We start from the raw sequence: 27,113 nt of genomic DNA, 5'->3' as shown, positions 1-27,113 counted from the left end.
CGGCATTGCTTTGTTCAGTGGAGGACAACTGTAATGAGTGGCATACACAGTTAGTAGGCCCAAATAATAAAGTAGGCTAAATGCAGTTCAAAATTGGTTACAGGACTAAACAGGTGGCATTGCTTTGTTCAGTGGAGGACAACTGTAATGAGTGGCAGACACAGTTAGTAGGCCCAAATAATAAAGTAGGCTAAACGCAGTTCAAAATTGGTAACAGGACTAAACAGGCGGCATTGCTTTGTTCAGTGGAGGACAACTGTAATGAGTGGCAGACACAGTTAGTAGGCCCAAATAATAAAGTAGGCTAAATGCAAAATTGGTAACAGGACTAAACAGGTGGCATTGCGTTGTTCAGTGGAGGACAACTGTAATGAGTGGCAGACACAGTTAGTAGGCCCAAATAATAAAGTAGGCTAAATGCAGTTCAAAATTGGTAACAGGACTAAACAGGTGGCATTGCTTTGTTCAGTGGAGGACAACTGTAATGAGTGGCAGACACAGTTAGTAGGCCCAAATAATAAAGTAGGCTAAACGCAGTTCAAAATTGGTAACAGGACTAAACAGGCGGCATTGCTTTGTTCAGTGGAGGACAACTGTAATGAGTGGCATACACAGTTAGTAGGCCCAAATAATAAAGTAGGCTAAATGCAGTTCAAAATTGGTTACAGGACTAAACAGGTGGCATTGCTTTGTTCAGTGGAGGACAACTGTAATGAGTGGCAGACACAGTTAGTAGGCCCAAATAATAAAGTAGGCTAAACGCAGTTCAAAATTGGTAACAGGACTAAACAGGCGGCATTGCTTTGTTCAGTGGAGGACAACTGTAATGAGTGGCAGACACAGTTAGTAGGCCCAAATAATAAAGTAGGCTAAACGCAGATCAAAATTGGTAACAGTACTAAACAGGCGGCTTTGCTTTGTTCAGTGGAGGACAACTGTAATGAGTGGCAGACACAGTTAGTAGGCCCAAATAATAAAGTAGTTCAAAATTGGCAATAGGACTAAACAGGTGGCATAGCTAGATACAGGGGTGGGCTCCTCTGCTGTGTATCAGACAGTGGTAGTAGGCGCAAAGTATTAACTGGTCTAAATGGAGGCCAGGGCCCCTGTATATTTTAACTATCATCTATCATTTCAACAAATTTGTATTGGCAGTGCCATTGAAGGATTTAACAGCACAGACTACACAGTGGTGGAGCAGGGAGAGTTAAGTATTGCAAGTGGTAGAGCACTGTCCGACCTGGGGGGAACACTCTCTCGTGGGCGGCGGTACTGGCATAGGGCTCCTCATATTACAACGGTGTCTGACATTAGTTGTGCACCACAACTGTCAGAGACACTTCATTGTACTATGAGGGACCCTGTGCCAGTGCCGTCGCCCAAGAGTGGGCCCACCCACCTGTCCAGGCAAACGGCACTTGCACGGGTGCTTGCGCCAGGTGGTGACCACAGCCCTGTGGGGGGATTCAGCCCATTTAGGGAGGTATAAAAATGGCCTATGGTGGACATTCAGCAGCTGCAAATGGAGGAATTGGAGAAGTCAGTAAGAGGAGGCCAAAAGCAAGACATTTTTCCGGCAAGCGAGCTCCTGTAATGCATATTCTGCCAATTCAGGCCAAGTGTCTATTTTAGATGCTCAGTAATCAAAGGGGAATGACCTGTGAGGGAGAACATCGATAAGGGAGGAAAAGTAGTTCATAACCACACTGGACAAATGCTGTCTCCTGTCACTTTGAATCGATGCAGCAGTACCTGTCGTGTCAGCGGTCATTGCGAAATCACTCCACAAACAGGTCATAAAACCCCTCTGTCCAACCCCACTTCGGATTTGTCATTTTCCTTTATATCGTGGATCCAGGAGGCAGGCCAACCAGTAATCGTCATCGGTCATCATTTTGATAAGGGGGGGTCCCTTTTTAGGATACGCAAGGCATACTCAGCCATGTGGGCCAATGTTCCAGGTATCAATTCACTGCTTGTGCAGGGTTGAGGAGCACTTTCTTGCAAAACAACATCACTTGTGTCCTGCAAAAACCCTTTACCTGACCTTGCAACGCCACCAGTTTGTATTGCCCCCTGAGAAGCATTCTCCTCCCATAAATATTCATCCCTATCATCCTCCTCCTCCTCCTCTTCATCCGCCACCTCGTCCAGGAGAGTTCCCTGAGCAGACAATGGCTGACTGTCATCAAGCCTTCCCTCCTCCTCAGCTGCAGAAGCCAACTCCTTAATGTGCATCAAACTTTGCATCAGGAGATGTATTAGTGGGATGCTCATGCTTAGGATGGCGTCGTCTGCACTTACCAGCCGTGTGCATTCCTCAAAACACTGAAGGACTTGACAGAGGTCTTGTAGCTTTGACCACTCCACACCAGACAACTCCATGTCTGCCATCCAAGTGCCTGCCTGTTTATGTGTATCCTCCCACAAATTAATTACAGCACGCCTCTGTTTGCACAGCCTCTGAACCATGTGCAGTGTGGAGTTCCACCTTGTTGCAACGTCGATTATTAGGCGGTGCTGGGGAAGATTCAGCGATCGTTGATGGTTCAGCATGCGGCTGGAGTGTACGGGCGACCGGCGGATGTGCGAGCAAAGTCTTCGCACCTTCAGGAGCAGGGCTGGTAACTCCGGATAATTTTTGAGGAAGCACTGCACCACCAGGTTCAAGGTGTGAGCAAGGCAAGGTATGTGTTTAAGTTCTGAAAAGGCTATGGCAGCCATAAAATTCCTTCCGTTATCACTGACTACCTTGCCTGCCTCAAGATGTACACTGCCCAGCCATGACTGAGTTTGATGCTGAAAATACTCGGCCGGTACTTCTGCGGTGTGTCTGTTGTCGCCCAAACACTTCATTTGTAACACAGCCTGCTGATGCTTACCACTAGCTGTTCGATAATGGGACACCTCGTGTGCAACACTGGCAGCTGCGGATGGAGTGGTCATGCAACTGCGCTCTGTGGATGAACTTTCGCTTCTGGAGGAGGAGGAGGAGTGGTGGCGAACGCCTACAGCCAACTGTTTCCTAGACCTTGGGCTAGGCAGAACTGTCCCACTATGGCTGTCGCCTGTGGACCCTGCATCCACCACATTAACCCAGTGTGCCATGATGGACACGTAAAGTCCCTGGCCATGCCTACTGGTCCATGCATCTGTTGTGAGGTGCACCTTTCCACTGACTGATTGCCTAAGTGCATGGCCAATGCGGTCTTTGACATGCTGGAGAAGGACTGGGATGGCTTTTCTCACAAAGAAGTGCTGACTGGGTAGGTCATAGCGTGGTACTGCGTAGGCCATCGGGTCTTTGAAAGCTTCGCTTTCAACCAACCGGTAGGGCATCATCTCTAATGAGATTAGTATAGCAATGTGGGCGTTCAAACCCTGTGTATGCGGATAAGAGGATGAGTACTTTCTTTTCCTAACGAGAGTCTCTTGCAGGGTGAACTGGACTAGAGAGCTGCATATGGTGGAACTAGCGGTGGGGGTGGTGGACATGGCAGATTGAGAGAGGGTTGGTGATGGTATTCTTGATGTTGGCCTACATACAGTGTTTCCTACCAATAACCTTGTGATTCCCTGACTGCTTTGGCCTTGCGACGATACCTCCACATTTGCTGCTGGTGGTGTCCTAACCGGTGGGCTTACAGTGAGGGAAGCAATGTAGCGTTGCTGACTTGGAAAGAAGAAATATAAGCCAGCTCACCCGTGATGCATAAACCAAACTTCAGGAGCATGGACCCGCTGTGTCCAGGAGTATAAAGTCCAAAAAAAGAAGAGAATGTCCAGCTTCACTGAATCCGTAAAAAAGAGTTTTCTTTATTCACAAACTTTAAGCATAGAGGATACAGACTTCAGCATGAACCATATGGGTAAGAATCTCAACGCGTTTCTGGAGACTAAGCTCCCTTGGTCATGATATGCCTTGAGGAAGAGGGACGTTTCCCTCGAAACGCGTCGGGATTGGCCCCTACACACATCCGTCTTACTCGGACAGGTGACGTCACCGCTTGACCACGCCCCCGGCTCACCGCGCTACTCTGACAGTGGTGCCATCAGCCAAAGCTACCGCTGTGCACCAGCGGTGGATTGTAACGGGGGATTGCAACCTTAGGGAGGACACTCCCAGTGCTAACATCATCGGATAGTGGGGAAGAAACCGCTACACAAGTGGACTTTTCCTGCACAGGACTACATGCTGATTTGTAAGTGCCCCTCAGCGCGGCAACGTTTTACATTATTGATTTTGCACTCTTTGGCAGTTTCACACACCATACTAGCCGGTTTGCCTGCTGCTGTACCTTTAGACACACGTGTTCAGCGCCATTGTGATTTATCGATTTATTATCCGAAGTTTATTCAATCCTCTTAATAGCGGACACACTTGTTAGCCTCAGTGACAGCTCCTGCCTCCTGTGACCCCCCAGCCAAACCCAGGTACATCTGGATTATAAGATGCATCCCAACTTTTCTCCAAAACTTCAGGAGAAAAAATTGCGCCTTGTAGTCCGCAAAACATGGTATTTCAATATATATTGTTGTTTTTCCAACATATATTATATTACAATTTGTATTACAGCACTTCAAACATTCTGCCATAATGGTTAATACTTATGTACTTATGTGTGAACAGGAACCTAGTTTAACAATTGCACGCCCTCTGTTTCATGAAATCTACTCCACAGACTGTGAACTTACCTGAGCACATTAATTAGGCTGCCACTGTGCAGACCGGATCTAACCACTATATGAATGCACCACCCATGGTCAGATATTATCATGATTAAGGGTGTTATATACCTGAAACACGTAGATCTATATCTTGCCTTCTCCATGTATCCTGTAGCCATGCTATGAATTTAGAATGTTAACAATTTTTTTCACTGGATTACTATTCTTTACTAATAATGAAAATATATGAAAAAAAACAAAATTGTGAAGCTGGATTTTCTACCTTTTATAAGAGTGTACCTTTTCTGGCAAATACAGCCTACTCGCAGGTTTCTCTGCACCTGGACCTGCAGCGATCCACTGATCATCAAACCATGTTCCAAATCCAATTTAAAATAAAGATACATTGATAAGTGTGTTACCAAGAGTGTTCATTTTTCCAATCCACTTGTCATTTTTTTTTTTGCAATTTTGCCAGGTGACTTGATATTGGCATCTGAGGAAGCCGGCAAACTGGCAATACGTGTGGGGACTCCTACACTCGCATGGATGTTTTGGATGCACTCTCCGTATATTGGTACATTATATCAAGGATTTACATCTAGTGACACTTTTTTTTGCTTTGCTTAGTTCCTCTAAATGTTTGATACTGCAAGTATTATTCGGTGTTACTTAGTTTGCTACTTATATTTATGATATAAGGTTGATATGGTTACATGGTGGATATTGCTTATACCCAGGGCTGGCGTTAGGTGCAGGTAGACTAGGCAGCTGCCTAGGGTCCCCCCTTCCTACCATTTTTCTTATGTTAGGCCATATTCTGGTCAGAATAAGGAGGAATACGATACTTGTGTTCTTAATTTTTACTTGTGTCTTATTGGTTGTTTTAATTTTTCAGATAAAGTTGTGTCTTTGTACATGAACGTTTCTTGATTTTGTTTTTAAGGTGTATTACACTCCCATTACATTGTTGCTCATAACATAGTACCCACCTAATTCTTAATTTCCACCTGCCTAAATATATGACAGTAACACCCCCCTCCTCCATGTTTGTCATGATAGCAAGTTCCGAATACGGTATGTTCACACATATGTTCAATTAAGGCATGCTTTATACCGCATGTGTATATGTGAATATATCGATGTTTGTGCATGTGTGTTAGAATTCTTCTAGGTATAGTTTACCGTCATGCTTGATGGCTCGTGAAATATTGAAACCATTTCATTCCATCTTCTTGGTTATAGAGCAGATACTGAATAAAATGAAGGCATGCAGAAAACATTACAACTGAAAGCAGACAACTTTTTAAGTGGACAAAATGTATACATTTTAATACTTGAAAAACCTAAGAGTAGCTCTGTCCATTAAATGCCGTGCTACAGAAGCCCTCAGAACTTTGAATCCATGCATTTTCCATGGACTAAATAGTGAGCTGGAGCAGTTGCTAAAGTATTCATCATACTGCCGCAGGAGAAGCATGGTGGGATCAGCAGCCGCACAGAGGCAGATATGCCATTGGTGCAGCTGTACAATAATTCAGGAGGTAAGCGGGCCCACTGCCACCTCATAAATAGAATAATGCTTCCTAATATTTCATAAAGGAAATATAAGAGGCTGAGCTACAGTCTCATGGCTCACATTAACTAATGATGGGGGCTCTATGATAAACCACTAGCTACCATATCCATCCTTGTGGATGACCAATAGATGTACACAAAATGGAAAAAAAACATTTCAGAAACGTGCTCCAATTAGAAAAATAGAAAATATGCTCCATTAGAGCTCAAGTTGTCAAGTTGGGGCTTTTCAAAGCCAACTCCTTGGCTCCATACATTTTCATGATAGTTGATGGAATTCATTCATTTAACTGACTACTGTTCTCCCTTCCTCACTTATCTCTAAGTGTGTTGAGTTGTTTTTTTCACACTGAAACACTGAAGACCCTTTAAGGCAACAATAAATCTTTTAAAAAAATCCATACATTAATTCTATGGCACTCTGTTTTGCGTATCTTGCATCCCAACCCTACCATTTATTATGCTTGGTTATATAGCACTAACTTATTGTGCAGCTATTAATATGTCTTTGGAGTGTGGAAGGAAACCCAGAGGAAACACACACACAGGGAGAACATACAAATTTTTGTCAAATGTTGTCCTTGATGGAATTTGTGACATTTGAACCCAGGAACAGCCACTATACGGCCCACTTAAGTGTATCTACCTAGAGTTAGGAGACAACTGCTATAGGACCTGTCACATCATGGGGCACAACATTGAACTGCCTGGTCATCTTGCCTTGACAATTTCATAGTGACTGCCTCGGTCCCCACTCAAAAGAAATCCCTACATGTTTATGCAAATTTTTTCCTTTCAATACTAGCTGCATGACTCCATATACCATTGAAGGGGTTTTCAGCTTTCTGATAACCCCTGTCCCCTAGGCGGAGATTGTTTTTTTTTTTTTTTTTTTTTTAAACCATTGGTTCCAATGCTGAGTCTCCGCTACTGCTGTCGGTGTCGGTTATTTTCTGCAGTGCTGATAACTTGTCGATAGCGCTGCAGCAAATCGGTTAACTCAGCTGCTCTGCTCGAGTATGAGTAGAAAGTCATTGGGCTTACTGACCGCAGCAATATCGACATGACATCAGTACTGCAGACAATAGGACACTAGGAGCAATGGTGGAGACCCAGTACTGAATGCAGGGAGGGTGAGCAAAGCTCACTGCAATTCTATGTAATAGAGCTTCAGCATGTTTCTTCTGTCTTCTTCTTGTGATGCATCTGTCCCTGTTCAATTTTAAAAGCAAAATACAGGGGACTCAGTGTGATGCTACAGCCTAAAGCACAGGTGTCAAATTCAAGACCCGTGGGCCGAATCCGGCCCATCATGTCATTTTTTTTGTGGCCCTCGAGATCAGAACTCAGAATGACCAGCTCTCCGCTTTCCCCCATACGGAGAGCCAGTCTGTCATGATCCATGTTTGAATCTGTGGCAGATCTGGCTTCATTCAGATTAAAACCATTTTTCCTTTTCTGGTCATTGGGGGTTAATGCAGTTTTCTCCCCCCAGTGGCCGCTGGTATTATTGCATTGCATTGCTGCTGGGTCAGCTGATGTTTGTGACCACTCCCACCATCCTTTATAAGGTCACCTGGTGCATCTGCAGCGCCCCAGAGACCTGGTCGTTGCAGTATGGCGCTCTGCCGCTAAGGGGAGCAGCGGTACGTCTGATGGCACTAAGGAGTTCTCCTGACCAGGTATCACCAGAACACATTACACTTCACACTCCGGCCACTAGGGGGAGAAAAAGGCTTTATTTATTAGGCCACTCCTCACACTGGTAAAACTAGGGGCTGGGGAGGAAGTTAGTCAGAAGCTGACTGGGGGACCCCTGTCGGGCGTGGGAACCTGGCAGGTGCCTAGCGAACAGAACAGAACGTAACGGAACCGCGCCTGCACACCCTGCGGCGGTATCTTAAGAAAGAGACACGAAGGGAAGGATATTGTGGAACCGTGTAAACGAGATCAAGCACAAAGGAGAGCCAGTAAGAGTCGTGCCAAGAGAGAGAGAGAGGCAACATCTTACTGAGGCGCGTAGTCGGTGGCCGGAACACCGTAGGAGTAACTGACTTCAGGCTTTACTTCAAACTCCGCTGGACAGTTAGCTATAGGTTGGCTGTCTACCTTACTACACCTACGAAGACATAGGGGGCAACATTGGGAGAGGGGCGTCTCTAGGGTCCCGGAAGACCTCCAAACCTTCCCGTCATACGGGTGGCGTCCTAGCCATGACATACCTGGGGGACGTTAGAAACTAGTAACATCTGGAACCAAAGAACGAGAGAGAGAGCTGTAGAGAACGAACGAGAACAGCAGTTGTGAGGACTATTCCAAATGCTCAGCAGGATAGGACAACACACAGGCGCTATTGGTAGGCAACGATTTCCATCTGTGAAGGAAACTCTGGATGTGCCCATCGGACCGGCTGGTCTCTGAGAGCCCTGTTAAACGTACTCTGGATAGAGGATCCTGAAGCCTTCAGTAAAGAGGTAAAGAGACTGCAACCTTGTGTCCTCATTATTGACTGTACCTCACACCATCACCATCCACTTAGCTGGGAAGCCCTGGGGACATACTTCACCTGTGGGAAGGTATACCATCCGGCTGCCATTCCATCACCCCAGTGGACCCCATAGCAGCGTCGGTCACCCTGACCGAACACCACAGGTGGCATCACGAACCCCTGACTGCTTTACTGCTTTCATTGGACGCCCCTTAGCAGGGTCGCGGACCGGGTCTAGCCACCGTGACAGCCTCAGAACCGAACCAGAGAGGCCCGGTACCGAAACGCGTGGCCCTGTGTTTGGGGGCGCTCCACATCAGCTGACTGTTGGTTTTACAGTTCCTTTCAGGAGACCAACCTCGCAGTAGCAGTTCTCTGGTGTCAGCCAAGTCTGGTGTTTGGAGCTCAGTTGCTGTACTATCTTTGTTGTGGAGTCTGCAGCAGCGTGCACAAGCTAAGTTCTGAGTTTTGTTATTTTGTAGTTTGAGCATTCACCTTTTGGTATCGTGTTCCCCTCACTCTTATATTGTTTATTCCTGTTTATTTGCTTTGTGGTGCTGTTTACACTGTTCACCCCCTGGGATGGGGATTGGGGGTTAAGTACAGGGTTTAACAGGAGACAGGACAAGTCGGTGACTTGGGCCTCCCTACCTTCAAGGTTACCCCCAAGTTAAGGTAAGACAGGGCTTCCCCTAGCCTGAGCGGCAGTTCAAGGGCCCAGATTCCTCATCTCCTGTTTTCCTATTTCTGTCTCGTGACATTATAACCAACCCTCCTATTTTTTTTTCTGGTGAGCTATGGCTCAAATGCAGGCCTTTGCCCAACTGATTCAGACCCTCACCGATGAGTTTAAGGTGCTTTGTGGTGAGGTGGTGCAGCAGCAGTTGGTGGGGTTTTGGGCTTCGGCCCAGGTACATGCTCAACCAGAGCCCAAGATATCTCTTCCTGACAGGTTCTCTGGAGGGAGAGATACATTTTTGGTTTTTCAGGAAGCCTGTAAGCTATACTTTAGGCTCCGCCCTCGTTTATCAGGAAGTGAGGAACAGCGTGTGGGGATTATAACCTTCCTTCTTAAGGGTGATCCTCAATCCTGGGCTTTCTCCCTGCCGGCCGGTTCTCCATCTTTACGGTCGGTGGACGAGTTTTTTGCAGCCTTGGCGCTTGTGTATGGGGATCCTGATGGCGTCTCCCTGGCAGAATCCCGACTGCGTAAAATCAAGCAGGGGGCTCGGCCGGCTGAGGATTACTGCTTGGAGTTTAGGAAATGGGCCACTGACATACAGTGGAATGACCCTGCCCTTAGGAGCCATTTTAGGCAGGGTCTGTCTCCAAGGTTGCAGGATGCTCTTGTGCAGTATGCCGCCCCCAGGTCATTGGAGGCCGCCATGTCCCTTGCCATCCAGGTAGATAGACGCTTGAGGGAGAGACATTCACCTAATGTGTCTACGATAGTCCTTGCTAGGGAGGGGGACACAACTGAGCAAGTGGATGAACCCATGCAGGTGGGAGGAGTTGTTTCCCAAACGGGGTTGCCTGCGGTTCACCGTAGTGTGGGGGCATGGTTTTTACTGTGGCCAGACTGGTCATTTTATCGGTGTCTGCCTGGCTCGAGCCAAAATACCTGTACCACCTAAGAAGCCGCATTTCCCTGGTCATGTGGAGGGAGGCGACCAGGGAGTATTTATATTTCCTCCATATCTTCTCCTCAGTGTAACCTGTCAGCTGAAGTAGTGGTTGGCGGGGTAACTGAGTGTATACCGGAGCTTGTGGACAGTGGAGCAGGTGTCAATCTGGTGGATGCTCATTTTGTCCAGACCCATGGCCTGAGGTGCAGAACACTAACTAAACCCCTAAGCGTCCAGGCCATTGACTCCGTACCACTCAGCCAGGGGTGGGTGACCCAAGTCATGGAAGATATACACCTGCGTATAGGGACTCATCATGAGGAGTACCTGTCGTGCTATGTCTTGGGGGGAATACCAACACCCATTGTTTTAGGACTCCCTTGGTTGAAAAAACACAACCCGGTCATAGATTGGTGGTTAAGGGAAGTGGTCAGCTGGGATCAGTCGTGTGAGGGCTGCTGCCCAGGGGCAACTGTCTCTGCCATCCCTCTACAACCTACCCCTTCCTCTCCAGTGGGGGCAGCAGAGATGTTGTCAGAGAGTAGGGGCAAGACTTTACCCTCACTACATGCTAACCCGGTGTGTCAGAGACCTCTTAGGAGGAGGGTGGTGGTTCCCTCTGAGCATAATGGGGGTGTGAGTTTGGTAACACAGGGGGACACCTCTGTTGTCAATTCCTCTAAGAATTCACCATCTTTTGGCAGACGCATGCATGGAAATAAACATTCAGGTCCGGACCTGGGTGTGAATGAGTATGTGTGGGTTTCCACCAAAAACATCAGGTGGCAGTGTGCAAATGGGTCCTGGAGTTCCAGGGTGATTGGGCCATATCGGGTGTCGGACATTCTCAGCCCAGGGACTTATCAGTTTGAGTTACCCCCAGTTATGCATGTTACACAACTCATTCCCCAGGTCGGCCCTCTGGAGGTTTTTGGCGTCAACACAGCAAGCACATAGCAGAGGGAATCAAGCCTGCACAGGGAGCTAGTCCTATCTTAGAATCTGAGTGGACACAGTCAGTGCTTAGTAGAGGTGTCAGTGCCAGTACAAGAAGCTGGTGCCATCTTTTGAAATCGAGGGGATGCAGGCATTGCAGCAGCTTAGGTATCCATGGTTACATCCACTAGAATCTAGCTAAATAAGGCTGGTTTCACACTTACGAAGGGCAGGGCTGCTGATGTTCTTCCCACTGCCGCACCTCTTCCATTCAGCTCCGCCTACATCAGCATGCGTCCTGCGTACCTATCTTTAACATTGGGTACGCATGCCATGTTAATGTATGCAAATGCCTCTGTATGCGTCGTTTTGATGCTGCACTGACCGCAACAAAATGCAACATGCTGCGTTCAGCATAGCATCAAAACGACGCATGCAGAGGCATTCACATACATTAACATGGCATGCGTACCCAATGTTTAACGGGGTTTAATGGAGGAACTACGCAGCCCTCCACAGCTCTGCCCTTCGCAAGTGTGAAACTAGCCTTACTGTCACTACATGAGTGGTCATAACCATGGATTCATAAGCTACTGCGATGCCTGCACATGAGCAAAGAAATATAGCGAATCAGAAAAACTATACATTTCTAATTTGAGGTATTTGCTATTATTATTATTATTATTATTATTACACCTACTACATATTGGGATAGGATCTTGGAAATGAGAATATCACTTTAACAAATGGGGTGCCAAAAGCAAAGGGAGCAGGTTCCATTTTTTAACAAGAGCAGTCACAGCCAGTACTGTGCATAGGGAGCAATCTATCTTGGACTCTGAGGTCCGGCACAGCTCTCTTAGCTGTGAAAACCAGTGACAGTGCTCTTAGCCCTACTAGCCAGTGACGGCGCTCTTAGCCCTACTAGCCAGTGACAGCGCTCTTAGCCCTACTAGCCAGTAACAACGCCCTTAGCCCTACTAGCCAGTAACAGCGCTCTTAGCCATACTAGCCAATGACAGCACTCTTAGCCCTACTAGCCAGTAACAGTGCTCTAAGCCCTACTAGCCAATGACAGCACTCTTAGCCCTACTAGCCAGTGACAGCACTCTTAGCTCTACTAGCCAGTAACAGCGCTCTTAGCCCTACTAGCCAATGACAGCACTCTTAGCCCTACCAGCCAGTAACAGTGCTCTTAGCCCTACTAGCCAATGACAGCACTCTTAGCCCTACTAGCCTGTGACAGCGCTCTTAGCCATACTGACCAGTGACAGTGCTCTTAGCCCTACTGGCCAGTGACAGTGCTCTTAGCCCTACTAGCCAGTGACAGCGCTCTTAGCCCTACTAGCCAGTGACAGCGCTCTTAGCCCTACTAGTCAGTGACAGCGCTCTTAGCCCTACTAGCCAATGACAGCGCTCTTAGCCCTACTAACCTGTTACAGCGCTCTTAGCCCTACTGGCCATTGACAGCACTCTTAGCCCTACTAGCCAGTAACAGCGCTCTTAGCCCTACTAGCCAATGACAGCGCTCTTAGCCCTACTAGCCAGTCACAGAGCTCTTAGTCATACTGACCGGTGACAGTGCTCTTAGCCCTACTAGCCAGTCACAGCGCTTTTAGCCCTCCTAGCCAGTGACAGCACTCTTAGCCCTACTAGCCAGTGACTGCGCTCTTAGCCATACTGACTAGTGACAGTGCTCTTAGCCCTACTAGTCAGTGACAGCGCTCTTAGCCCTACTAGTCAGTGACAGAGCTCTTAGCCCTACTAGCCAATCACAGCGCTCTTAGCCATACTAACCAGAGACAGTGCTCTTAGCCCTACTGGCCAGTGATAGCACTCTTAGCCCTGCTAGCCAGTGACAGCGCTCTTAGCCCTACTAGCCAGTAACAGCGGTCTTAGCCCTACTAGCCAGTAACAGCGCTCTTAGCCCTACTAGCAAATGGCAGCACTCTTAGCCCTACTAGCCAGTAACAGTGCTCTTAGCCCTACTAGCCAATGACAGCACTCTTAGCCCTACTAGCCAGTGACAGCGCTCTTAGCCCTACTAGTCAATGACAGCACTCTTAGCCATACTAGCCAGTAACAGCACTCTTAGCCCTACTAGCCAATGACAGCACTTCTAGCCCTACTAGCCTGTGACAGCGCTCTTAGCCATACTGACCAGTGACAGTGCTCTTAGCCCTACTGGCCAGTGACAGTGCTCTTAGCCCTACTGGCCAGTGACAGCACTCTTAACCCTACTAGTCAGTGACAGCACTCTTAGCTCTACTAGCCAATGACAGCACTCTTAGCCTTACTAGCCTGTGACAGCGATCTTAGCCATACTGACCAGAGACAGTGCTCTTAGCCCTACTGGCCAGTGACAGCGCTCTTAGCCCTCCTAGCCAGTGACAGAACTCTTAGCCAGTCCAAATGTTGCACGGACATCTGCATGAGCCCTTACAATTGCAGGCGGCCCTTTGAAGGCAACCAAGATGCTGATGTGGCCCTCATTGAAAATGAGTTTGACATAAAGGAATACATTGCAGATTCTTCACACAATAATGATACAAACAGGCAATTTGAGTCTGAGGGGAGTTTTATTTACTTTTCTTGCTAGCCATTGCATAGTGGATTTTTGAAGAGGCATTCTTTTATAGTGTTCATTTTCCTTTTATGTATGTTGTATTTTATATATTACTAGCTGAAGAGCCCGGCGTTGCCTGGGCATAGTAAAAATCTGTGGTTAGCTATAGCACCTCACTTCTCTTATTTTCCCATCACGCCTCTCTTTTCCCCCCTCACATCTCTCATTTTCTCCCTTACACCTCTCATTTTCTCCCTCACTCCTCTTATTTTCCCCCTAACACTTGTCATTTTGACCTCACATCTGTCATTTTCCAATCACTGCACTATTTTCCCTCATTCCTCTCATTTTGCACTCACATCTTTTCATTTTCACCTCACACCCCTCATTTTCCCCTCCTTATATACATGTTTGTCACCTCCCTTATATATAGTATACACCTGTATGTCATCTCCTGTATATAGTATATACCTGTATGTCATCTCCCCTGTAAATAGTATATACCTTCTGTATGTCATCTCCTCCTGTATATAGTATATACCTGTATTTCATCTCTTCTGTATATACTATATACCTTTATGTCATCTCCTCCTATATATAGTATATACCTGTATGTCATCTCCTGTATATAGTATATACCTGTATGTCATCTGCCCTGTATATAGTATGTACCTGCTGTATGTCATCTCCTCCTCTATATACCTATGTGTCATCTCCTTTTTTATATAGTATATACCTGTATGTCATCTCCTCCTGCACATAGAATATACCTGTAAGTCATCTCCTCCTGCATATAGTATATACCTGTGTGTCATCTCCTCCTGTATATAGCATATACCTGTGTGTCATCTGCTCCTGTATATAGTATATATCTGTGTGTCATCTCCTCCTATATATATATATATATATATATATATATATATATATATATACGTGTGTCATCTCCCCTGTATATAGTATATACCTGTGTGTCATCTCCCCTGTTTATAGTATATATCTGTGAGTCATCTCCACCAGTATATAGTATATACCTGTATGTCATCTTCTATATATAGCATATACCTGTATGTCATCTGCTCCTGTATATAGTATATACCTGTGTGTCATCTCCCCTGTATATAGTATATATCTGTGTCATCTCCTCCTGTATATAGTATATACCTGTAGGTCATCTGCTCCTGTATATAGTATATACCTGTGTGTCATCTCCTCCTGTATATAGTATATACCTGTATGTCATCTCCTCCTGTATATAGTATGTACCTGTATGTCATCTCCTCCTCTATATAGTATATACCTGTGTGTCATCTCCTCCTGTATTAGACCTCGTTCACACGTTATTTGCTCAGTATTTTTACCTCAGTATTTGTAAGCTAAATTGGCAGCCTGATAAATCCCCAGCCAACAGGAAGCCCTCCCCCTGGCAGTATATATTAGCTCACACATACACATAATAGACAGGTCATGTGACTGACAGCTGCCGTATTTCCTATATGGTACATTTGTTGCTCTTGTAGTTTGTCTGCTTATTAATCAGATTTTTATTTTTGAAGGATAATACCAGACTTGTGTGTGTTTTAGGGTGAGTTTCGTTTGTAAAGTTGTGTGTGTTGAGTTGCGTGTGGCGACATGCATGTAGCGACTTTTGTGAGATGAGTTTTGTGTGGCAACATGTGTGTAGCAACTTTTTGTGTGTCGAGTTGCATGTGACAGGTTAGTGTAGCAAGTTGTGTGCAGCAAGTTTTGCGCATGGTGAGTTTTATGTGTGGTGCCTTTTGAGTATGTGCAAGTTTTGTGTGAGGCAACTTTTGCATGTGTTGCAACTTTTGTGCATGTGGCAATTTTTCCGCATCTGCAAGTTTTGCGTGTGGCGAGTATTCCATGAGGTGAGTTTTGGACTTGTGGCGAGTTTTGCGTGAGCCTAGTTTTTGCATGTGGCGAGTTTTTGCATGTGGCGAGTTTTGCGCGTGGCGAGTTTTGAGCGGCGACTTTTGTGTTTCGACTTTGATGTGGCGAGGTTGGTGTATGTGTGGTGAAATGTGTGCTGAGAGTAATATGTGTTCAAGCACGTGTTAGTGTGTGGCACATTTTGTGTGTGTGTTCATATCCCCGTGTGTGGTGAGTATCCCATGTCGGGGCCCCACCTTAGCAACTGTATGGTGTATATACTCTTTGGCGCCATCGCTCTCACTCTCTAAGTCCCCCGTGTTCACATCTGGCAGCTGTCAATTTGCCTCCAACACTTTTCCTTTCACTTTTCCCCATTATGTAGATAGGGGCAAAATTGTTTGCTGAATTGGAAAGCGCGGGGTTAAAATTTCACCTCACAACATAGCCTATGACACTCTGGGGGTCCAGACGTGTGACTGTGCAAAATTTTGTGGCTGTAGCTGCGACGCCTCCAACACTTTTCCTTTCACTTTTTCCCATTATGTAGATAGGGGCAAAATTGTTTGGTGAATTGGAAAGCGCGGTGTTAAAATTTCACCTCACAACATAGCCTATGATGCTTTCGTCGTCCAGACGTGTGACTGTGCAAAATTTTGTGGCTGTAGCTGCGACGCCTCCAACACTTTTCCTTTCACTTTTTCCCATTATGTAGATAGGGGCAAAATTGTTTGGTGAATTGGAAAGCGCGGGGTTAAAATTTCACCTCACAACATAGCCTATGATGCTTTCGTCGTCCAGACGTGTGACTGTGCAAAATTTTGTGGCTGTAGCTGCGACGGTGCAGATGCCAATCCCAGACACACATACATACTCACACACACATTCAGCTTTATATATTAGATTGGCGTTTGTGAGTTGGATTATAGATCATGTTTTCAATTGAAAAATTGTTTTAAAAAAGGTTGTCAAATACTGAATGTGTAATTCATTCCCAGTTTTGTATACAAAAAACAAGTAGCAAAAGAAAAAAAAAACATTGCACAGTGTGAACTCGACTGTACGTGTTCGTCATATCTACCATTTCTGGAACGTTTTTGTCAGATGATAGACTGTACAATTCAAAGGACATAATATATAAACAAAATATAACTGAAAGTTCCATTATTTACAGCTCGTTCTGCCTGTCAGTAAAGAAAAGCGCTGTACTGTATTCTAAACCATCTGTAAAACATTTTAGCTTTCTGTGGAAACCATTCTTTGCACATTCTTTGGCTACTTTAAAGAAAAAGTCATATGCTTTCATATATAGTTTTGATGTAGTTTTAAAAACATAATAGTGATGCAGTTTCCTAATAGCAATATGTGAGAAGAGTGGATTTAGAGCATTAGTGGGCTTCCAGCAAGTTCCCTTTCCTCTCTTTATTATTAGGTAGTCCTGTGGCATAGGGAACACCATGCGAGGAGACCTGTATTGTTGGTGTCTATTACAGACTATTATATGATTAATAGGATAGAAATAATGTCCGATTGTGCCTTTCCTGTATAATCAGCCGAGCCTGGAAGCAAAGTCTATCAGCTTGTATATCTGGGAGGCGGGCGCTGGCACTGTGCGTAAGGGACAGACTCCAGCATTGAAAGGCTCATTGGGTGACAAGATGATTCCCAGCTGTTCCCGTCTCCTCTCATCTTTCCCACGCTTGCATTCTTCCATGTAGCGGTGGTACTAAAGAACACTATGGCTTGCATGTTCCGCCTCTTAAATATGTAGATCACAATCAAGATCTTCGTCTTGTTGTCTTTAGTATATCTCTAATCCCCAAAAATAATGCAAAAAAGAATAGTGAAAAATGGAAAGACAGCAAATAAACACGTAAAAATAATTCCCAAGGGTGGGGGGTCCAATAATGGAGTACACAAAACGTTTTTCCTGCTGCTCCTGTGTGAGCTATAAATACTTTTATGCCTATGCAAAGCCGAGTAATGCAACTAGATGTTGAAATCCCATAGAGCTTTATACACTGCTCAAAAAAATAAAGGGAACACTTAAACAACAGAATATAACTCCAAGTAAATCAAACTTCTGTGAAATCAAACTGTCCACTTAGGAAGCAACACTGTTTGACAATCAATTTCACATGCTGTTGTGCAAATGGAATAGACAACAGATGGATATTATTGGCAATTATCAAGATACCCTCAATAAATGAGTAGTTCTGCAGGTGGAGACCACAGACCACATCTCAGTACCAATGCTTTCTGGATGATGTTTTGGTCACTTTTGAATGTTGGCTGTGCTTTCACACTCGTGGTAGCATGAGGCGGACTCTACAACCCACACAAGTGGCTCAGGTAGTGCAGCTCATCCAGGATGGCACATCAATGCAAGCTGTGGCAAGAAGATTTGCTGTGTCTGTCAGCGTAGTGTCCAGAGGCTGGAGGCGCTACCGGGAGATGTGGAGGGGGCCATAGGAGGGCAACAACCCAGTAGCAGGACCGCTACCTCAGCCTTTGTGCAATGGGGAACAGGAAGATCACTGCCAGAGCCCTGCAAAATGACCTCCAGTAGGCCACAAATGTGCATGTGTCTGCACAAACGGTTAGAAACCGACTCCATGAGGATGGCCTGAGTGCCAGACATCCACAGATGGGGGTTGTGTTCACAGCTCAACACTGTGCAGGACGCTTGGCATTTGCCACAGATCACCAGGATAGACAAATTCGCCACTGGCGCACTGTGCTATTCACATATGAAAGCAGGTTCACACTGAGCACATGCGATAGACGAGACAGAGTCTGGAGATGCCGTGGAGAGAGGTCTGTTCCCTGCAACATCCTCAGCATGAGCAGTTTGGCAGTGGGTCAGTAATGGTGTGGGGTGGCATTTCTTTGGAGGGCCATACAGCCCTCCATGTGCTCGCTAGAGGTAGCCTAACTGCCATTAGGTACTGAGATGAGATCCTCAGACCCCTTGTGAGACCATATGCTGGTGTGGTTGGCCCTGGGTTCTTCCTAATGCAGGACAATGCCAGACCTCATGTGGCTGGAGTGTGTCAGCAGTTCCTGCAAGATGAAGGCATTGAAGCTATGGACTGGCCCGCTCGTTCCCCAGACCTGAATCTGATTGAACACATCTGGAACATCATGTCTCGCACCATCCACCAACGTCACGTTGCACCATAGACTGTCCAGGAGTTGGTGGATGCTTTAGTCCAGGTCTTGGAGGAGATCCCTCAGGAGACCATCTGCTGCCTCATCATGAGCATGCCCAGGCATTGTAGGGAGATCATACAGTCATGTGGAGGCCACACACAGTACTGAGCATTCCTTGTCTTGAGGCATTTCCACTGAACTTGGATCAGCCTGTAACTTCATTTTCCACTTTGATTTTGAGCATCATTCCAACTCCAGACATCCGTGGGATATTCGTTGTGATTTACATTGATAAGTTTTAGGTTTTATTGTTCTCAACACATTACAACTGGAATATTTCATTCAGTGATATCTACGAAGTGGGATTTTGGTGTTCCCTTTATTTTTTGGAGCAGTGTATAATTGTACAATATGTGGAACATCTCTATTAGGGCTCGCTCACACCAACGTATACATCGGACGAGTAATGAGATGTTTTTTCGGAGAGCACTAGCTGCTGTGGATGAGCTCATCCAGCTTGCTACCAGGGGACAATCCCGTGTAGTGGTAGCCACACACCCTTGCAGTTGTGCAATAATCATATGGCTATTGCCAATAAGCAATCAATTTGCACTCTTTTTGCCATAATCAAAAGATTGTCACATGGTAACCACTATATGTGACCCAGGTCTAAATAACTGTTTTTTTGTTTTATTCACCACTTGGTGAACAAAGCGTACCTCTCCTTGCTGCACAATGCCTGCCACAGTGCCCCGAATAAAGAGCCCTCTCATGGTACAGCATCACCAGTTGGTGCCCCACCACAATGCTGGATAGCACCCCACTACAATGCCAGTCTCAGTGCCATATCATATTCCGATATACAGAGCCCTCACCCTCAGAGTTGTGGAGAAGAAGACAGAACTTTATAGATGTGCTTCTGGTCTGTTCATAAGAGAAGAATTGACTAGAAGGGTCTCGCAGCTCACTATCTGCGCAGATTACTCTGTGTACATTTCATATTTACATATGAGAAATATTCTATACTGACATTTTCCTGTACGCACATTGTTAGGAGTCGAGTTTCCTCTGCTGCACAGGGGGAATCTCAATCCGTGTCTGCTGCGGTCTCCCATTCTGCATCGGCCACAGTGGAGCCTGCTCAGCGGAGACTTCGCTCCCAGCGTCTCGCTGAGACTGATACTGTGCAAAGGGTTACTACTGCCTCTCCAGGCTCTGCTATTGTACCCTGCACTGATCTGCAGCGAGCAGGCTTTTCTGGGACTAAGTCCTGCTTTGCACACACTGAGCATGCCCAGGGCAAGATCTCTCAGTGGAGATCTAGGGTCACATGCTCAGGTACTGCAGCAACTTCCATTGGTCCTTCTTGGAAGGTCCTATAGGTGCTTGGACTAAATCCTGCTTTGCACACACTGAGCATGCCCAGGGCAAAATCTCTCAGTGGAGATCTAGGGTCACATGCTCAGGTACTGCTGCAACTCCATTGGTCCTTCTTTGGAAGGTCCTGAACGTGCTGCAGCTATATAAGCTTCGCATGACCGCACGGCCATGCGCTAGTATACATTTGTGAATGTGTGTGTGTGAGTGAAAGTCGTTCTTTAAAATCCCCTCCCTATTGTATGACTGTTCGCGGAAGGTGTATGATTGCTATCTAGCGCCCGACTTAGCCATCAGCACGAAACACACAATACAGCGTCTAATTGCTGTGACCGCCAGTGCGGCACCGTGCGCTTTTACAGCGCTTTCCTGACCCAAGCCTGGGTGGTTAGTGGCGTCCGCCAGTGCGGCACCGCACGTACTCTCGTGCATCTCTATTATTATTATTTCTGTCACTCTGACACCCCAGTTGCGGTGTCGAGCACATGAGGTCTATATGAACTCAAATCCTGTGTCTTGGGATTGAGTTCTGAGACTCCTTGCTTGCGCTCTTGGTGCGGTACTGCGGCCCTGTGATGCAACAGGGTTCGCTTCCTTCAGACAGGGTGAAGTTAACCCGTGTGTGTATTCACATTGTACCGTCATATAGTGCTGCCATTTACTTAGCAGCAGGTTCTTTCCTGCACGGTAGATCCCGGGTGGCGAACGCACCAATCTTACTTAATAAATATATTCGGTGCGTTCCGCCAACCCTAACACACATGACTGCAGATTTTTCTGTGACCAATTTTCATGTGGGTTTTTTGCTTTGAGTTTTTTTTCATAGAACTAATATTACATAGTCGCCTTTCAAGTGATTATCTATATACACTGCTCAACATTGAAGTTGCAACGCTAAGAAAGAAAAGCTGTGGAATTATGAAAATCAAAGGATCTATAGGCATGTTAATGATAATGCAGATGTTGGAAAAAATGTCTAAACATCTCGATTTATTCAGTATCACGTCTGAACACAACATGCAAAAATTCACTGGTAGCTCTCTTTGCAGTTGCCAACCAATGACATCCAAGATGTGTTTGGTGTAAGATAAGTCTGAAGATGCTACAGGACATGGTAGCACATTTATGCCACGCATTCTGCTCACAGGAGCACAAGAAACATGCGGCCTGGATTGTCTTCTTGAAAATGGCTATTGGAACACTTTCACATTCCCTCATGAAGGCCTCTTATGGAGATGTCCACTTGGTTTCCCAGCTAATCACCAGCTATCAGTGAATCCAAGCCCAAAGCAGGACTTATCATTGAAAAGGACAGACTTCTATTGCAACCTCCATTGTTGTCTTGCTCTACATTATGATAACCCTTTAAGAGCTGTGGTGTGAGGTCCATGGAAAACTTGTAGTTGGATGTCTGCCTCATATCCCTTTGTCATGCAAATGCTTGCTGATGGTATGTGTAGACATTGTTTGATGCCTAAGGGTACCATCACACTATACGATTTACCTACGATCACGACCAGCGATATGACCTGGCCGTGATCGTAGGTAAATCGTAGTGTGGTCGCTGGGGAGCTGTCACACAGACAGCTCTCCAGCGACCAACGATGCCGAGGTCCCTGGGTAACCAGGGTAAACATCGGGTAACTAAGCGCAGGACCGCGCTTAGTAACCCGATGTTTACCCTGGTTACAAGCGTAAAACTAAAAAAAAACAAACAGCACATACTTACATTCTGGTGTCCGTCAGGTCCCTTGCCGTCTGCTTCCCGCACTCACTGACTGCCGGCCGTAAAGTGAAAGTGAAAGCACAGCCGCTGTGCTCTGCTTTCACTTTACGGCTGGCAGTCACAGTGCGGGAAGCAGACGGCAAGGGACCTGACGGACACCAGAATGTAAGTATGTGCTGTTTGTTTTTTTTTAGTTTTACGCTTGTAACCAGGGTAAACATCGGGTTACTAAGCGCGGCCCTGCGCTTAGTTACCCGATGTTTACCCTGGTTACAAGCGAACGCATCGCTGGATCGCATCGCTATCCATCGTCGTAGCGATCAAAATGGTATAGTGTGACGGTACCCTTAGGGTACCGTCACACTATACCATTTCGATCGCTACGACGGTACGATTCGTGACGTTCCAGCGATATCGTTACGATATCGCTGTGTCTGACACGCAGCAGCGATCAGGGATCCTGCTGAGAATCGTACGTCGTAGCAGATCGTTTAGAACTTTCTTTCATCGCTGGATCTCCCGCTGTCATCGCTAGATCGGTGTGTGTGACACCGATCTAGCGATCTAGCGATGCGATCCAGCAATGCGTTCGCTTGTAACCAGGGTAAACATCGGGTAACTAAGCGCAGGGCCGCGCTTAGTAACCCGATGTTTACCCTGGTTACAAGCGTAAAACTAAAAAAAAACAAACAGCACATACTTACATTCTGGTGTCCGTCAGGTCCCTTGCCGTCTGCTTCCCGCACTGTGACTGCCGGCCGTAAAGTGAAAGCAGAGCACAGCGGCTGTGCTTTCACTTTCACTTTACGGCCGGCAGTCAGTGAGTGCGGGAAGCAGACGGCAAGGGACCTGACGGACACCAGAATGTAAGTATGTGCTGTTTGTTTTTTTTTAGTTTTACGCTTGTAATCAGGGTAAACATCGGGTTACTAAGCGCGGTCCTGCGCTTAGTTACCCGATGTTTACCCTGGTTACCCAGGGACCTCGGCATCGTTGGTCGCTGGAGAGCTGTCTGTGTGACAGCTCCCCAGCGACCACACTACAATTTACCTACGATCATGGCCAGGTCATATCGCTGGTCGTGATCGTAGGTAAATCGTATAGTGTGACGGTACCCTTAGGCTTTGTATGTGACATCTAATTTTCCTTGTAGTACAGAATGGATCACAATGCGCCGTTCTTCAATTCTGACAAGACGACATGGGCAACACCATGAAAAAGCCTTCGCAAGGGAATGTGACACAGGATTATGGTGTGGGGTGGCATAAAGTACAGTAGCCTGACTCCTAGTCTTCAACTCAGGTACACTAACAGCTTGGTATTGCATTTTTTTGTTGTGGAACCAGTAATATGGCCATTTTTGTGTCTAAATAGCCATTTTTAAACACCACACATCAGGCCGCATGTTGCACATGCTATTGTGAGCAGTCTGCATTGCTTAAACATGCTACCATGGCCCTGCAGAGTCTTCAAACTTGCCTCCCATTGAGCACATCAGGGATGTCATTGGTCGTCGATTACAAAGGGAGCTGCCAGCAGCGGATTTTGTTGATTTGCTTCCCCAGGTGAATTCAACGTGTCAGGACATTCCTCAGACAACCATTAATAACCTTATTGATAGCATGACAAAGCGTGTAAGTGCATTTGGTGCTCACATTTGATAATGAATTGTGTTGTTTTGAAAATCGTTTTAATTTTTTCTTCATTTGTATATCATTAAGACTCCTATTGATAGTGATTTCCAGAATTGCATGGCTTTTCATTCATGTTGTAATTTCAATGATAACGAGTGTAAGACAAGGATTGTTAGAGATGGCTGAAACCTAAGCCGTTTGTACAGAGCGTCTTGCCTTTCCAGCTTAGAAGACGAAGCCCTGAGCAGAAAATCTTCTATGATGATGTTGATATGACTTCATTTTCCTTTACAGCTTTTAGGATACAATGAAAAGCCACTCACCCTTCAAATGTTCATCGGCACTGCAGATGAGCGCAACCTGAGACCTCATGCCTTCTATCAAGTTCATCGCATCACAGGAAAAATGGTAGCTACACCTAGTTACGAAGCCCTGGTGGGAAGCACAAAGGTTCTGGAGATGTCCCTACTGCCCGAGAACAACATGTGCGCCAAGTAAGTTGCATGCCACAAGAAAAGAGTAAGTTACACTTCTACTGTGTTAAGAAAAGACAACCAGTCACTAGCTCAAATGTGGCCTTATTTCATTGTATAAAAATGCAAATTAACTGTCGGGATTGTCTGATTTGTCACATTAATTTTTGTAACCTTTTTTTCACTGCATTTTAGAATATTTCAGCAAATATATATTTTGGTGTATAGAAATAAAATTAATATATGGAATACCACAATTCTCCCTCTATTGAAATACAATTACTCACCTTTCCCTGGAAACCCAACAAAAACCTAATTCAATTTCTTGTTTCAGGGCTTTGCTGCATGTTCTAAATTACTTATGGATATTATATTTGTCCATGTTTCAGTATAGACTGCGCTGGAATCTTGAAACTCCGGAATTCTGACATCGAGCTCAGGAAGGGTGAGACAGATATTGGCCGAAAAAATACACGTGTCCGTCTTGTGTTCCGGGTGCACATTCCACAAGGAGCAGGAAAAGGCATCTCCCTACAAGTGGCCTCTATACCTATAGAGTGCTGTAAGTAACAATTATAAATAATGGCACCACAAAGTCATTATCAGAAGTGTAATTTTTAAGGGTGCAGAGGTTCCAGTTGCCCTGGGACCCTGCAGCCTGAAGTGATCCAGATGCCCCTTTTCTAACAAAACATCGGTATTCTAATTGGCACATGGCAAGCAGGTAGGGATGTGCAGATCAATCCGTGAGGGATCAAGTGTAAGTTGAATTTCATAAAATTCACGGTTTGATTCAAACTTAAACATTTTGAGATATGATTCACAGCCCGCAAAAGAAAAAAAACTTGCCAAAACCATTTCCCACACTGCTGAAGCATCAGAGATCAAGCAAACGTAATTTTGCATTGTCGTGTGGGCCACTCCATAATGCCCTGCAGCTGGGACATCCAATATACTATCATACCTTGTATGGTCATGTTCAGTACCTAGGCCATCACAGCCCAGGCATTACCAGAAGAGCACAGGTTGTATGGCAGAGTTTTTTTCCATCGCCAGAGTCACTGGGTAAAGCTAGGTTCACACTTGCGTTGTGCAGTCCATTCAACAAATTCATTAAACGGACTGCACTAACGCAAGTGCCGACTTTGGCACTGTGCTAGCGCAGATGAAGCATCTGCTAGCTCCATCTGCGCTAGCAGTGCGCTAGCAGTGACGGACCCGGAAACGCTGCAGCCCGCGTCTCGGGTCCGTCACTCAATGACGGCACATCGCTAGCGCACGCCCATTGTGGGCGTGCGCTAGCGATGCTTTCGCCATTGTATGTAATGGCGGCGTTAACGGACTACGTTACACCGCATTATGCCGCGGTGTAACGTAGTCCGTTAAACGGGTTCACACAACACAGTGTGAACCCAGCCTTACTCTATCTCTCCTGTAGAGAGTAAGCTCTTATGTTCTCTGTGGCCCGCTCTCTTTCTTCTGCAGAGTGTATGCTCAAATGATTAGCAGGGTTCTTTGTCTCCTCTACCCCATGTGTATTTTCCAAGTAATTCCAGTATGGAGATTCATGCAAACTTGTTCTCCCCAAATAAATTGGTGAAAATTCGGCAAGCTTGAATTTCAAATGATCTACTCATCTCTACAAGTGGGGGCCCAGTAACAAATATTGAACACTGAAGCAGCTAACTCCAAATTTGTGTCAGACTCAGATCTTGGCTACGAGTTTAGATATGGGCTTAGGTGACCAAACTCCTCAGTTCCATAGCTTAAAGATGTTTGATTAGAAAGAACAGTACTGGACGAACCTTTGCAATATTTCAGAAGGAGAATGAGTGTTGACAAACAACAATCAACAGATTTTAGAAGTATAGGCCAGGATAAGTCACCACTATTAAGCTAACTGGAGTCTTACTCACGGCACTGTTGCAATCTTCTCATTCCTTACAGTGCCCCATTCTGCACAATGCCATACTTACGCAATCAGCTGTCCTTAGAGTTGTAGCTTTGTCTCATTTAAGTAAATGAGTTGGAACTGCAATACCAAGCACAGCCACTATGAATAGAGATAAGTGAATTGATTCCATGAAAATAGAATTGGTGTTGAATTCTTTCAATATGCAATTTTGCATTGTGTGAATCGTCAAAATGGTCACCACCCTCTAATACATTGCAGAAGAGAAGATTGCATCAATTAGAGAAGACTCAAATCCCCTCAGTCACAGCTTTGTGACGCTAAAAAGCTTTAATGGGATTGGATACAGTCCTCAGAAAGTCATTCATGTCTTTTGGGGGCAATTAGAGTTCTTGCAATTGACAGTGAATTAATTTGCCACAAATTCCCTTTTTTGGAGAATCCAACAACAAGGAAAATATTTAGAATTGAGAGTCCTCAGTGGTTGATACCTTTTAATGGCTAACTGAAAAGATGGTAACAAATTGCAAGCTTTCGAGACTACTCAGGTCTCTTCATCAGGCATAGCCTAATAGAAATTCTGAAGAATCCCATATTTATGCACAACATAGCACAGAAAAATACCATAGATAAGACAGGTGACGTGAAGCAGAATTACCATTATGTGAGTGATAAACAGTTATGTCCATACATTTTGGAACAGTTCATAGATAAGGAGTGTGAATGTTGTATTGTCCTCTGATTTGGGGTCTGGTTACGATGACCCCACATGGTCTGAGGGGCAAATTCCTTAGTTCCTTAGTTGATGTAAAAAGACATAAGTCCATGTGACACATTCATTCATGCACTGTGAAGGAATGAATGTGTCGTATGGATTTATGTCTTTTTACATCAACTAAGGAATTAGCCTTAGTTGATTCACATAATGGTAATTCTGCTTCACGTCACCTGTCTTATCTATGGCATTATTTCTGTGCTGTGTTGTGCATAAATATGTGATTCTTCAGAATTTCTATTAGTCTATGCCTGATGAAGACACCTGAGTAGTCTTGAAAGCTTGCAATTTGTTACCATCTTTTCAGTTAGCCAT

At 45.5% G+C, this 27,113-nt stretch overlaps 1 protein-coding gene across 2 annotated transcripts in view; it reads left to right on the top strand.

Moving 5' to 3' along the window:
• The window catches only part of NFATC4 (nuclear factor of activated T cells 4), a 190,662-nt gene that overhangs the window by 116,956 nt on the left and 46,593 nt on the right, over nucleotides 1–27,113 (top strand). For both annotated transcript variants that reach the window (XM_069761042.1, XM_069761051.1), the window contains exons 4-5: nucleotides 23,933–24,132; nucleotides 24,501–24,673. In XM_069761042.1, the coding sequence (XP_069617143.1) occupies nucleotides 23,933–24,132; nucleotides 24,501–24,673 (373 nt within the window). The remainder of the gene's footprint in view (nucleotides 1–23,932; nucleotides 24,133–24,500; nucleotides 24,674–27,113) is intronic.

Source organism: Ranitomeya imitator, chromosome 1 (assembly GCF_032444005.1).
Source record: "Ranitomeya imitator isolate aRanImi1 chromosome 1, aRanImi1.pri, whole genome shotgun sequence".
Taxonomy (NCBI): Eukaryota; Metazoa; Chordata; class Amphibia; order Anura; family Dendrobatidae; genus Ranitomeya; species Ranitomeya imitator.
This window is presented reverse-complemented; position numbering and strand designations above follow the sequence as displayed.